The 15336-nt window shown below is 35.3% G+C and overlaps 1 protein-coding gene across 3 annotated transcripts in view; it reads right to left on the reverse strand.

Annotated features, from left to right (window-relative positions):
• Positions 1 to 15336, reverse strand: part of Syt4 (Synaptotagmin 4) — a 190187-nt gene that overhangs the window by 160805 nt on the left and 14046 nt on the right. Inside the window, exon 1 of one of the 3 annotated variants that reach the window (XM_089094314.1) lies at positions 13109 to 13204. The exons of 1 other annotated variant lie outside the window; for it this stretch is intronic. In XM_089094314.1, coding sequence (XP_088950440.1) covers positions 13109 to 13148 — 40 coding nt within the window. In that variant the 5' untranslated portion in view covers positions 13149 to 13204. Of the gene's footprint in view, positions 1 to 13062; positions 13205 to 15336 lie in introns of those variants that run through there. One more of the 3 variants, XM_089094313.1, reaches the window with a different exon arrangement.

Genomic DNA, 15336 nt, shown 5'->3' on the forward strand with positions numbered 1-15336 from the left:
GAACTTTAAGTAAGGAGCGACCCGGCTCAATAGTAACCAAAACTCTAAAAAACAGAGTTTTGATACCAGTAGATATATCAGACGTTGAATTTTTATGCTTATTTTAAATATGTAAGTTTCATTAAGTTTAGTCTTACCCGGGGGTGATCGTATCGACTCATTGGTCTTAGAAGATCTTGATAGGGCTCATTAAAACGGAAATTAAAAGTTCTAGTGCCCTTTTTAAGTAACCAAAAAAATTGGAGGGGAACTAGGTCCCCTTACACACCCCTTTTATCGCAAAACGGTCCAAACTAAATTTTGAGATAGCCATTTTCTTCAGCATAGTTGGAAGGCAAGGGCGTAGCTCCAGCATTTTTATTGAGGGCAAACAAATTCCACATCCAGAGAGTCAAGGAGCATGGGCTATATAATAGCTTTTTTCAATTTATTGGAGGGGGGGCAACTGCCCTCCTTGCAAATCCCACACGACACCACAGTTGAAAGGCCAAATAACTATTAATTTGGAGATATCTGGGCCCCCCACAGCCCATGGGGAATGGTCTGTAAGTTACTAAATTTGCCCATTCTTCATGTTACGCATTTGTTATGGGTAAGTTTAAATAAATTTGCCAGGGGATGAGGTTTTTGCGGGGGCTCGTCGACACGGGTATAAGGGGACGTGGGGAGGGTAGTTTCCAGGTGGTAAATTTTTCAGGAGAAATTTTAAACTAGGGGAATTTTCCATAATTACTACACGAAAATTCTTCTTAGTTATTGCTTTCTTATTGCCGACTCAATTTTACGCGTGGAGTTGTTAAGGGTACTTGTCCGAGGTAAATTTTCACCAGGATTGAATTATCTAGAGAATAAATCTGTGAGCAAGAGGGATTTATCCGTGGAGATGTTGCCAGATTTCCTGGCATTACTTAAAAACGATCAGAAATTAAATAAAAAACAAGTTTTTTCAACTGAATGCTAGGAGCAACGTTAAAACTTAAAACGAACAGAAATTATTACGCATATGAGGAGGGTTACTCCTCCTCAGCACCTCACTCTTTACACTAAAGTTTGAATTATGTCCCAATTCTTTAACAACGACTCCCGAAACACTGTTCGTTTAATTAGAACAATAAGAAGCTTTTTTTTAAAGTTCTAAAAAACTAGCGTGAAGAGCGAGGTTTAAAGGAATAGCAACCCCCATCATATACGCAATCACTTCCTTTCGTTTTGAGTTTTAATGCTGCTCCTTACTTTCAGGTGAAAAAACTTTTTTTTAAATTTAATTTCTATACAAAACTGTTACTTCCTTTGTTGGCTGGCATGATTTTTTGGCGCCTTTCTCATCATCTTTGGCTTCATAGCGCAAAAAATGTATTTTGGAAAAGAATTTCAGTAACTTTGCATAGAACTTAGGGCTATATCTTGGCTCCTAGGGGGGAGGACGCAATAGTCACGTTAGTGACCATGGGTAATAGATCGGTGCAATGCATGTTCTTTTGTTGCCACAGTGTTGGATTCAAAAGAGGCCGTGCACAATCTTGCTAATAACTAAAGCCCCCCCCCCCTCAAAAAATTACCAGGGGCTTGTTCAATATTTGAGGGCCACTTAGAGTCATACAGCTTACTCGCATTATCTCCCGATCAAGCACTTAGTCAACATACTCATAATACAATCAAGGAATAAATCACCCTAAGGGGTGAATCTATTAGTGAGCGGGTTGTAAATGGGCGTGTTTCAAATTCGCCTGGCCTGTGTCTTCAATGTTAAGAATTTCAGTAGATTAACCTTAAGGCAGACAGACCAAGTCTCGTCCGATCCTTTTCAAAGATGCGTTGATCCAAGCGTTGATATCGCAATCAAGTCACAAAAAATCTAATGATAGAACTTTTTGCCCAAGCAAAGGGGGCAATCGCCAAACCCCCCCTCCCCGCCCCCCTGGATCTGCTACTGGTTTATAGTAGGTTCATTTTGAATTCTGCTGAGCATTTGACTATTTTGCTGCTCTCAGTTTCAACATCGCCCCGTACAGTTTCTTATATTCTTTTTAACATTTTTTTTTTAATTTATTTGTTAATAATAGCCATTCATTTTGGATGAACTGCGCATGCTCTTAGGGACGATTACGCTATTGTGTAGCAGTATAGTTCAGGAAATACGGGGATCTTAAAAAAGACTTTTCGAAAACTTTAAACCAATAGCTTTTTCAGGATTTTTACTCGATAGTGTTTTCCCTGTTTGGGCCAAAATTACTGTTTAGCGGGGCAAAATGATAAAAAAGGCCCTTTTTATTGTGTGATCCTATTTCTTACAGATATAATACTAAAACTATCAATTACCCTCGATTAAGCCCTTTGGTAATTCTACGATAACTGGTTCAATAAAATCACTCTTTAAAGAAAAAAAGCAAACTATCTTTATATGCATCTATAATCAATTTCCTCAAGACCAAAAAAATTTGTATTTCACTAGATAAAGGACTAACATCTTTACTCTGGAGAACAAACAAACGTTCAAATGGAGATAAGTCCATTTATTAGACCGTGAACGCAGATACAAAAGTCTGAATATTTTGACCACATATACAGCGATCATGATCAGCAGATATACTGAAGCATTAAAATCAAAACTAAAATGCTTATGCAGAACAAAATAACTAGTTTTAAATATGTTAGTTTTAATTTTAATGTTTTAGTGCATCTGCTGATGACGATCGCTGTATATGTGGTTGAAATATCCAGACTTTTGTATCTGTTTTCACCGTCTAATAAATGGACTTATCCCCAAATTTATGTTTATTTGCTCATCATAGAAAGTAAGCGTGGTCTTTGAAAAAAAACTAATTCAAGGCATCACGTCGAAAATACCACTCTGAAGACTTTCATATCCGAATGTGTTACAATATTTTACTGGAAATTGCACTCTTTTCTTTTCAAGGGTATTTCCCTCTTTTTTATAAAAACTGAATAGAATTTATTCTCATAGTTTTTAATAGGTAACATTGAATTCAATAATTTTTATGTATTTGGAATTAATACAAACATTAACTTCTTTTATGTTCCATTTCTAGGGTTCTAGTTAGTATCGATAAAGAGGCAACGGGCCTGTGTGAGCTTAGTCTCGACTCAGTTTGATGGTATCACTCATAATAATAAAAATAACTATTTACAAGGGTGACTCTTCGGCTGTTGTCCACGACCATGAATGGCTCGGTTTATTTTTATTCATATTTATTATATAAACTGTGTTGTATAATTATATATATTTTTATTTTATATTGGTATAATTATCTTACCAATATAAAGTATCTGTAGAGCTTGATTTTTCGAATGAAATTTGTTTAGGCTTATGTAACTTCGAAGACCACACTGCCTTTCCATGACGATAAACAACAAATTGAAAAGGGATAGATCCTTTTACTATACAGTGAAAAAAAATATACTGGATATCTTTTTATTTTATTTTTTTCACTGTCTAATAAAAGGATGTATCCCTATTCGAACTGTTATTTATTTTAGCTTATCACTAAGCAGTTTTATTTTTACATATTTACTCTTTCGATTAATATATTTCTCCTTTATTTAGTCTTTATGGTAACTAATCTAGAAAGAAATCCTTCCGGCTTACCACTCCTTTTTTGTTTACATTTGCTTTTCCTTTAAAGTGTTTTTCTTGAGATTTCAACATCAAAGAGGCTTCATTTTTCACACAAACAGCCTTTCCTATCTTTTCCTAAACAAATTGAATAAGACACAACGCCTCCCACATAAAAGATGATGTGCCTTTGAAATTCAAGAGGATCTTGCAATCAAAGAGAAACCATGCAAAACAAAACTTTTCATGTTTTCGGGAACATTGTGTCAGAAGTATGGGAAATACAAGCGATAAAGGTGCAAAAAACGGGTGATGCTGGTCTCACCCCAGAGCTGGATCTAGGGGGCAGGAGGGAAAGCGCACAGAGCCAAGGGCATTGTTTGGGGGGATACAAAATGTGGATAACAAATGTTATATATCCCATGCCCCTTGACTATCCGGATAAGGACCCGTCTTGTCCCCACAATAAAAATACTGGGAATTTGCCCCTACTGCTTAAGGTCAAAACGTGAACAAAAATAACCTGAATTACGGACCCATATGTTGCTTGAATCCACCCTAATCCCAGTTTTGAGTTTTTACTGCCTATGCCAAGAGTACCAATTAGGAGGAGGTGGGAGGGGGGCACCAATTAGTAGGAGGAAATTTATTATGAGTAATGAGGAACTGGAATTCCTCCAATTAGGAGGAATTAACCACCTGAAATTTGGAAATGCATTCTTGATATTTTCTTTCAAAAAATGCTCATATTTTTGTATGTTCGTCCTTTAAAAAATTAAAAAAATCCCCCCCCCAAAAAAAATCATGAATTGGCCCCTCTGGCCTGGAATCTAACTGAGTAATTTTTCAAATGAGAAAAACGAAATAGATATTAACTAGATTCACTGTTGTCTCAATTCTTGGCCCTAAAAAAAGCCTTCTGGACCTTCATTCCTTGGCTACGACAAGTCTGCCAGTCTACCCCCCCCCCCTCTCAGTTTCCGGCCAGTGACCAAATTTTGAAACAATGTAAATCTTTTTCTTTTTTTCAAGCTAAGCACGTTTAAAAACCCTAGAAGTTACTAGCTTCCGCCACAAACTGAAATTTCCTCATTTAATTGCCTTTTAAACCACTCAAACGTATTTTCTCTCGTCTATTCTCTGCCCTTTCCCTAATAATAATTATCTTGTTTCCGCTCTTTTGTTTTTTCAGAGAAGGGAAATCGATCGTAAAAATGGGTCATTTATCTCCTTGTTTACTTTCTCCAGCAGTTTTCGTAAAACTCAGAAGTGCAGGTGAAAACTAAATAAATGCAAAGACGAGTTGTATCAAACAGTTCGTGGTAACGAACTGTAAGTAAGGAGCGACCCGGCTCAATGGTAACCGAAACTCTAAAAAACGGGATTTTGATACCAATAGATACATCAAAAGAATCAAATTTTAATTCTGATTTCAAATATATAAGTTTCATTAAGTTTAATCTTACCCATCAAAAGTTACGTGCCTGAGAAAATTTGGCTGATTTTCGAAAAAAGGGGGAAAGACCCCCTAAAAGTTATAGCACCTTAATGAAAATAACACCATCAGATTCACGATATAAAAGAATCCTATTACAGATGTTTCAAGCGCCTATATGCAAAAGTGTGGAATTTTCCATTTTTTGCCAGAAGAAAGATCACAGATGCGTGTTTATTTGTTTGTTTGTTTTTGTTTGTTTTTTTTTTATTTTCCCAGGGGTTATCGTATCGACCCAGTGGTCCTAGAATATAGTGAGAGGGCTCATTGGAACGAAAATTAAAATTTCTAGTACCCTTTTTAAGTGACCAAAAAAAATGGAGGGCAACTAGGCCCCCTCCCACGCTCATTTTTTTCCCAAAGTCACCCGATCAAAATTTTGAGATAGCCATTTTGTTGAGCATGGTCGAAAATATGATAAAAATGTCTTTTAGGATGACTTGATCCCCCAAAGTCCCCAGGGGGAGGGCTGAAAGTTATGAACTTTACTCAATGTTAACATATAGTTTTGGTTTTTGGGAAGTATACAGACTTTTTCAGAGGAGATTTTTTCTGGTAGGTGGGGGAAGGCGCGGGGGGGGGCCTATATGGAAGGATCTTTCCATGAAGGACGTGTGCATGGGGGACGGGACATTGCGATGAAGGGGGCGCCGGATTTCCCAGCATTATTAAAGAAAAAGATCAGGAATTAAATAAAAAAAAACAAGTTTTTCAACTGATCAACTGATTGTGATTAAGAGGTCATTTTTAAAGAACTGGAAAAAAAAATTCGAACTATAGTTTAAAGAGCAGGGTATTGACTAGGGGGCGAACCCCCTAACATACGTGTTAAAAATTTATGAATATAGAAGTTCGTTACGTAAGTTAATTCTAAGTTACGTATATTTATTACTAATAAAAACGTTCGTAAATAAAATTAAACAAGTTTCGAGAAAGCCATTTAACCAAATATAATATGCAAATTTTGTTTTAATTATTCATGTACGGTGAGCCAAAATCAAAACCTGCATTAATTCGAAAACGTTCAAAAATTAAATAAAAAAAACAAGTTTTTTTAACTGAAAGTAAGGAACGACGTTAAAACTTAAAACGAACAGAAATTATTCCGTATATGAAGGGGCTGTCCCCTCCTCAACGCCTCGCTCTTTACGCTAAAGTTTGACTTTCTCACAACTCTATTTTTTTAAACAATAAAAAAAATTTAGCGTAAAGAGCGAGGCGTTGAGGAGGGACAGCCTCCTTCATAACCGAAACTCTATAAAACGGGATTGGCTGGGGGAGGGGCAGGGCCTATTGTTTACATATAGTATAGGTTATTGCGAAGGATACAGACATTTTCCGGGTGGATTTTTTCTGGTAGGGGGGGGGCTGGGGGAGGGGTTTACATGGGAGGATCTTTCCATAGAGGAATTTTGCATGGGGATGGGAATTTTTCATGAAGGGGGCACCGGATTTCCCAGAATTATTAAAAAAACTAACAGAAATTAAATTAAAAAAAAAAAAAACGTTTCTTCAACAGAAATTAAGGAATAACATTAAAATCTTGTACTAAAAGAAAATATTAAAGATATTAGGGGGTTAACCCTGACGGCAAAACATCGCTCTTTACGGTAAAGTTTTTATTAGTACTTTCAAAAGATCTTTTTATTCTAAAGAATCAAAAGAATCAGATTTCAATGCTGATTTCAAATATATAACTTTCATCAAGTTTAGTGCTACCCATCAAAAGTTAAGTGCCTGAGAAAATTTGGCTGATTTTCAAAAAAAGGGGGAAATACCCCCTAAAATTTATAGGACCTTAATGAAAATCACACCATCATATTCAGCGTATCAGAGAACCCTACTGTAGAGGTTTCAAGCTCCTATCTACAAAAATGTGAAATTTTACATTTTTTGGCAGAAGAAAGATCAAGGATGCGTGTGGATTTGTTTGTTTGTTTGTTTGTTTGTTTGTTTTTTTTTTCCCCAGGGGTGATCGTATCGACCCAGTGGTCCTAGAATATCGTAGGAGGGCTCATTGGAACGGAAATTAAAAGTTCTAGTGCCCTTTTTAAGTGACCAAAAAAAATGGAGGGCAACTAGGCCCCCTCCCACGCTTATTTTTTTCCCAAAGTCGCCCGATCAAAATTTTGAGATAGCCATTTTGTTCAGCATGGTCGAAAATATGATAAATATGTCTTTTAGGATGACTTAATCCCCCGAAGTTCCCAGTGGGAGGGCTAAAAGTTATGAACTTTACCCAATGTTAACATATAGTATTGGTTATTGGGAAGTATACAGAAGTTTTCCGGAGTTTTTTTTTCGGGTAGTGGGCGGGACGGGGGGGTCGGTGGTTATGTTGGAGGATCTGTTCATGAAGGAAGTTTTCATGGGGGAAGGGAAATTGCCATGAAGGGGGCGCCGGACTTGCCAGCATTATTTATTGGATATTGGGAAGTATACAACCAATATAAGGAAGGATTTTTTCTGGATGGGGGGGGCTAGAGGATGGGGTTACTCTGGAGAATATTTCCGTGGAGGATGTTTCTTTGGGGTAAGGGACATTTCTATGAAGGGGGCGCCGGATTTCCAAGCATTATTTAAGAAACGATCAGAAATTAAATAAAAAAAAACAAGTTTTTTCAACTGAAATGTAAGAAGGAATATTAGAACTTAAAACGAACAGAAATTATAACGTATGTGAGGGGGTTCTCCCCCAAGTCAGTACCTCGCTCTTTACGCTACAGTTTTTTGTTAGTGCTTTCAAAAGAGCTGTCTATTCTAATTAAACGGCCTTTGTGATTCAGGGGTTTCTTAATCAAATTTTTTTTTAAATTTTAACGTAAAGAGTGTGGTATTGACTAAGGGGAGAACCCCTTCATATAAGTAATAACATATACGTAATAAAAAAAACAATAAAAAAACAAGTGATACGGCTCAATAGTAATCGAAACTTTTAAAAACGAAATTTTGATGTCAATAAATGTATCAAAAGAATGTGTTTATAATGCTGATCCTAAATATATAAATTTTATTAAGTTTAGTATTACTCATCAAAGGCTACGAGCCTGAGAAAATTTACTCATTTTTTTAAAGAGGGGGAAACATCCCCTAAAAGTGAAAGAATTTTAGTGAAAATCACACCGTCAGATTCAGCATATCAGAAAACCCTATAACATAGGTTTCAAGCTCATATCTGCAAAATTCTGCAACTTTGTATTTTTGCCAGAAGAAAAATATACGAATATAGAAGTTAGTTACGTAAGTTAATTTGTAAAGACATCCATTTAGCAAAAGAAAAGTAAAATTTTTATGCAAATAAAAGCTGCATTAACTAAAAAACGATCAGAAATTAAATAAAAAAAACAAGTTTTTAAACTGAAAGTAAGGAGCGACATTAAAACTTAAAACGAACAGAAATTATTCCGTATATGAAAGGGCTGTCCCCTCCTCAACGCCTCGCTCTTTACACTAAAGTTTGACTCTTACTCACAACACTATATTGTAAAACACAAAAAAACTTTACCAAAAAGAGCGAGGAGTATATGAGAGGACAGCTCTTTTCATATACGGAATACGTTCTGCGCGGTTTAAGTTTTAATGTTGCTTCTTACTTTCAGTTAAAAAAACTTGTTTTTTTTATTTAATCTACAGAAAGGGCTGCACTAGTTAATACATTCCACGGGATTTAGTCACTGCCTTCTGATTTATCCACAGAAAAGGCTGCACTAGTTAATACATTTAATATGATTTAGCCACTACTTTCTGATTTAAAAGGCCTCCAACAGACCCTTCATATAGCAGAGAATCTATAATAGAAATTTTGTAAACTCACATATACAAACCTTTTGCAGACTGCATGCACTGAACTGATAAGTTAATGAATAGCTTTGTCTCAGTCGACAGGTCAGGCGTACGCTACTACTACTACCCCAACATCACTACCATCACATAGCAGATCATAGTATTGACGAAAAAAACTCATTTTGACACCCCTCTAGAGTCTGCACCCGGAGAAGATTGTCTCCTCTCTCCCATCTCCTTTAGTACGCCACTGGTCAAACTTCTGGTGTTACTACTATTGCTACTACTACCAACAGCTTATTGCAACACCAAGCGACCTTAGGCCAACACAGCTATGCGCGCTCCTCGTCCCCCCTCCCAAACTATTGAAAACTTCCCTATTTTCCTGTAAGGCGAAGTTCCACATTCTTTCAAATCACTCCTTTTGAACCCCCCTCCCCCATCCAGACACAAACTGCTTTTCATTTGGCTTTAGATGGATGGCCTAAAAGCACATTGTTTGGCAATTTATCATCCTTCATCTACTTAAGGTAGCCAAGCCATCTCGACCTTTCTTTCATTATAGCCCTAGAAAGGGTAACTAGAAAGGGTAAATTCCTTGCACGGCTTATTATTTTACCTAACGTTTCAAAAAAAAGTTGGTATAGATATAACAGAAAATAAAAATATTTAGTCCGTAGTTGATAAAAACTGTAAAATAACATAGATTGGTGGTAATCGATGGAGATTGACTAATTACAAGAAATACTGACTACCAGGCTCTCATAAATCAGCATTTGATTACTTTTCAAGTAGAATCAATAATTACTATAGGCAATAGTAACCTGAAAGTTATGATTTCCATAACTTATTTTATAACTTCTGTCCAGTCATATCGCGTTTTCACTACAAGTTTTCCAGTGCTGGTTTATCGTAAGTGTTGTTGCTCTGCCAATGTGGTTGAGAGGGAGAAACTCCTTTTAAAGTGATACGACTTAAGAGCATGAGGCTCACTCTTTGCTGTCATTGGTGAAAATTTCTTCGAATTAATTGTGTAAGTACCAAGGACAGTGAAGATGAAATCTGACTATTTGAATCAGTTAAGTGGAATTTACGCAACCATATTTGTTAACAAACTAGGATATATCAGGAATTCAATTTTCAATAAGAAAAAATATACAGCTTCCATATACCTTCCATATACAGCTATGCAGCCTTCAGCAGTAGCAAACCCCAAATAAAAAATAGAGAAGTAGGTGAAAAATCGGCAAAACATAAGCAAAAATACAGGGGACGGAACAGCTTAAGAGAGTGTAGCTTTCCTTTGAAGGTGTGGTCGTCTTTTGGTATCATCGGCTTGTTTATGTTTAATTTTTTATGGACGAAAAGCGTTGTAAAAATTGACTAATTAGTTCTGCTTCTGAACGATTAAATGTGGCAACACTGGCGAAACTGAGGTACTGTCCTAATTTCTTTTTCTGATTTACTTATATTGAACGTCTTACTGATTAAAATAGGCTTAAATTTTACTCGATGCAAGACAAACCCGTACTTATTATTCTAATGTGTTTGATTAAGCACACGCGGAAGAATTTATTTTGGGGTAGGGAAAGCAAATATGAAAAAAGCGAAACACTGGTGAACTATATGATAACTGTTACTAACGTCGTTAACATAATATCCTTCTGGATAAAGAACAGCTGTAAAAAAAAAACCTTATCTTCTTCCCCTCCTTTGGGCTCTTCTGGACTTCGGGATAGAAACTCTAAAAAGTATAACAATGAAGGTAATTTTCCCTTTCTAAACTTGCAACAATAGCAACACAATTCTCACTTCTTTCTTAGTGGTGAAACTCTATTTTATTGATTTTTATGTTCACTTTTGATTTAATTGAGGTCCCCCACCCACAATGTTTGGATACAGGCCTAGGCTAAGCACTAAGTTAGCACTTGTAGGATAAACCCACTACCGCTCAAGTTGTTCATCCATTGACGCATGACAGAACCGGTTTTATTACATTAGTTTCTTTCAGCTTAGTGTGAGTAGAGACAAAGAGAAGTGACAGAATAATGGAAAATATATAATTTGGGCTATATATTTGCATAATAGGGAGGAGGGTAAAGTATTTGGACAGTTTGAAGTCAGAAAACAAATCTTAGTTCATAATATGCAGAATGATTGTGCCTAACACGTTAGGCATGCAGACTCGGTATACTTTACCCCAACCCCTAATATACAAATATATAGCCCAAATTTGTTTCTAAAGTATTGTATTTTTATCTTTGTTTGGTATATTTCGTTAGAATTGAGCGTCAGAGAAACATATTAGAAGAATATTAGGTAGTGGATATATCATATAAGTACCACTAAGTTTACCGATCTTGGCGGTTTCCAGGTTCTTTTGTGCTTATTCATCATCCTAGTCACAGGTTGGGAGGGGTCAATTAAACTGAGCATACAAGCCATTAGAATTAGATTCTTGGATAAGAATGAAGCAAGTAATTTTTTGGCATTGTACTCTGCTACCAATAGACTAAAATAGTTTATTAAATAACTAAATTATGTCAGTTTGAAATTGCAGTAGTATCTAATTTTATCTAATAATATAATAATATATTATACAATAATAATTGTATCTAATAATATAAAAAATTATTTATATATTCTCATAAAAAACAACAATGACCTTAATTTGAACATATTCCATGGTCCACGGTACATGGAACTATAACTACAAATTTTCTGAAAATGAAAGGTTTGTGTTCCATGATTCATTTTTAATTGTTTTTTATTTTGTTTACTTAATTTTTTTAATGTATATTTCTTATATTTTCAAAAGTGCGATAAATCTTGGAAATCAAGCTTTAAAGCTGTTGCTAATCTGTAAGTTTTATTCAAGGTATCACAATGGAATAAAATCTAAAAAATGGAATTAAAGTCAATCTCCCCTCTTTGTAGGCAGAGGCAGATACAGAATTTCTGTTTGGATTGGGCACCAATGAAACTTGGGCACCCCTCCCTTGCTATTCAAAGCCCCTGTGTGTGCAAAGCCCCCACACCCCTGTGAATAATATAACTTTTAACCGTTTGGGGGGTGCAAGTGCCCCTATCACTAACCCTCTTTGTAATACTCTAAAGGTCTGGATAAAATAAAAGTTCAAAATAGGGATAAAATCCTTTTTAATAGACAGTGTATAATAAATTTCACAAAAAAAATACGAGATATTTCGGTCACATATGCAATGACCGTCATAAGTAGTAAAACTAAACTAAAACAATTTGAAACAAAAGTTTATATACGAAATCAAATAAAACTACACATTGTTTAAATATCTAATTCTTTTCAAAGCAAAGGCGGAAGCTAGCCTCTTTGACCTTCTTGGATTCGGTTCATTAGCGTTCAATGATATAACATTTGGACAAAGGTCAACTACATTGGGTGAATTGGTCTTTACTCTGTCAGATTTTAATAAATTATCATAGATAGAGTTCAGCCCATATTCACCTGTATCCCGATTCAAAGCAATATTCTTGAATAAGATTTTCTTTATTTCAAGGGTTTCACGAAAAATCTGCTTTAAACCCCGACCCCTAGAAATCAAAGAGACATTCTCAAACAAAATAAAATGGTCTGGAAAATTTTCATGTTCTGAAAGGGCTGAAGTAAAATCTTCAGACTTAGAATCTTGCTTTAAAGCCGAAGAAATATAATCTTTATGTTGTAATAATCTCATTTCCAAACTCTGGTTAGTACATCCCACATATGAGCTTCTGCAAGTACATGGGATCTGATATACCCCACTTTGTTGCCCCAATGAAGTTTGAACCTTCCCAATCTAGAATTAGGTATGGTAGAAAAAGAAGATTGCTTATTTTAAGTTCATTTTTATGTTTTAGTCAAATTTTTGACAATTCATCCACAGCCCTCTTCCAATGGTCTCATATAGCCCTAGTTTATACAAAAAAAAATATGATGGAATTCATACTTTAGAATATGCAGCAGGTATCAATGGACCATATTTCCTTGTTTTTCTCCATTTTTATCTGTTTCTGAATCAATTTTGACCAATTTTAATGTTAGGTTTTTCCTTTACATAGTCTAGTGCCTTATGAGACCATTAGGGGGGGGGGGACTGGGGATGAATTGTCAAAAATGGGAACAAAACCATGAAATGGACATAAAACTACATAAAATGTCTCCTACTGAAGAGCTGCTATTCTGGATCTTTACCTAGGGCTCTAATTTCATGTTTTTCCCAAAAATGAAACAAAATTACCTGCAAAACTGACAACATTGGCGAGGATTTCTAACACCATTTAAATGCAATCACAAAATGTCACATTCTACTAGCTAACTGCAAAAAGCCATAAACTGTGGAAACGAACTAACCTAGGTTGAAAAAGGAACTGTCACCTTAGTGGAAATATAACAATGGGATTATTGCGCCTGCGAAAATTTGCTGGGAAGCTAAGCTAGCCTTTGAAATAAAATGTCCGTATTTGGACGAATATTCAGGTTGCTTCTGTTTTAGATCAGACTCGAAAAATTCAGGCTGGTACAATTTTGTTTAAAGTACCCTCTTGGGTACTAAAAGGATACTCCTTTAGTACCCAAGGTATATGCATACCTGGAACCGTTTTTTTTTTCTTGTTAATTAAAAATTATGAAGATTTTAGAGCAGTACGACATTTGTGGCAATGTTGCTACATTGAGCGGCGTTGAGCCATGAAAATAAATATGCAAAACTAATTTGTTAAATTTGGCAATGCTTTTGTTTGTATAAGTTAGCCGTTAACAGCACGTTGATTCCCAAAGACAATTACGCCTCCAAAGGAAAGCTATAATTTCTTAAGCTGTTTTGCGCCATATGATTTTAGCTAAAATTTTGCCGTTTTTTTACAAGTTCCTAAAATTACATAACTGCATTTTAAGGTCTTTTCCATTGAAAATTGAATTGATTTTACTTGATTTTACTTAACTTAATTTAACTTAATTAAAGAAACTTGATTTTTTACTTAATTTTTGAGGTATGTGCGCTTGTGTAAATTTCAGCTTAAACGATTCAAAGAGTTGTATTTAATTTTCACTATCTTTGGCACTCTAAAAATAAAATAATGATTTTGTGAATTAGTAAAAACTGTTATATTGGCCCTTTTAACACAGACATTCCTTAGAGTCATCTTTTTTATAATTTTCAAAATCTAAAAAATTTCACTTTTAATAAAACATTACCGTCTAGAATTCACGCAGCAAAGGCGCTAGGTTGTTTCCGCAAGACACATTTTGCCACTTTTTTGCCACTTTAATTGCAGATTCTCGATGTGAAGTTTTTACCGAATTAAACAGATATTCCTAAAGATACATTACAAACACAAAGATACAAAGATTAACCATAATTATTATATTGTTATATTTGTTAGAATATTATATTGTAACTATATTATGTTATAGTATTTATAATATACATCGCTACATTATACTATGTAATTATTATATAATATAATAATATTATATTAGAATATTATATAATATTCAACAAATACAAAGATACAAATGATTGATTATTTCTAAAGATAAGAATAAGATTATGATGATGAATAGCATGTAGATGAATAGGATCTATTTCATTTATATAAATAAATGCTTCTGCGGTTCTCTGCTGTAAAGCTTGGGAAAGAAAAAAGAGGTAAAGAATACGGTATTGGACTCTACAGTACCGGACAGAAGTGCTGATCTACGTTACCTGGCCCTTGAGCTAGGAAGTACAATGGGGTGGTTGAGGGCTAACCTTCCCCAGATCTGCCCACATACCCATTTAGAGGTGGGTTGACTCAGGGTGACCTTTACAGAGTCACGCCACTGACCCCCGTTCCAGGCAAATAACCAACGACACAAACCCTGTTCTCTCGGACATAAAACTTCAAGTCTAGGGTGCATTTACAAGTTTTTATTAGATATTATGCCCTTGTATGTTCATGTTTAGGTACTGATGAATAGTAAAATGAAATATATCATTTTTATTAATTCGAATTTTTTAGAATATTTTGCTTCTAGAGGATTATCGATAGGGGATAACACTTACCACCCTCCGTCTAGAATTTGAAAATACCTTTTTTTTGGCATCTTCATTAAAAAAAAAACTGTCCCATGATTTTGAAACAAAAAGTGTGTCTCCATCGGAACAAGTTGAAGAACACTTCTCGCCCCCCCCCCCCCCCATGAATAGGTGTTCTTCTAATGCCAGTACATTAAATAGGACCAAATACCTAGGTTTCTCTCGTTTCGAAGAATAGCAATACAAAAATCAATAAAGTTGAATAATTAAACAAAACATTTTGAGCTGGAAAATGTAAAGGATGGGAGCGAATTCGAATTGGAAGCTTAAAGCTGTTTAAAGACCATAAAATAATTATAAGAGGATTTATTTTTTATTCAAAACTTGTGTCAAAGTTGATATTGCCACCATTCTTGCGAGAACAAGCAGGAGCGTTGCTAGATTTTTTG

Source organism: Artemia sp. Qi Xiang Cuo, chromosome 9 (genome assembly GCF_049724085.1).
Source record: "Artemia sp. Qi Xiang Cuo chromosome 9, ASM4972408v1, whole genome shotgun sequence".
NCBI classification, from domain to species: domain Eukaryota; kingdom Metazoa; phylum Arthropoda; class Branchiopoda; order Anostraca; family Artemiidae; genus Artemia; species Artemia sp. Qi Xiang Cuo.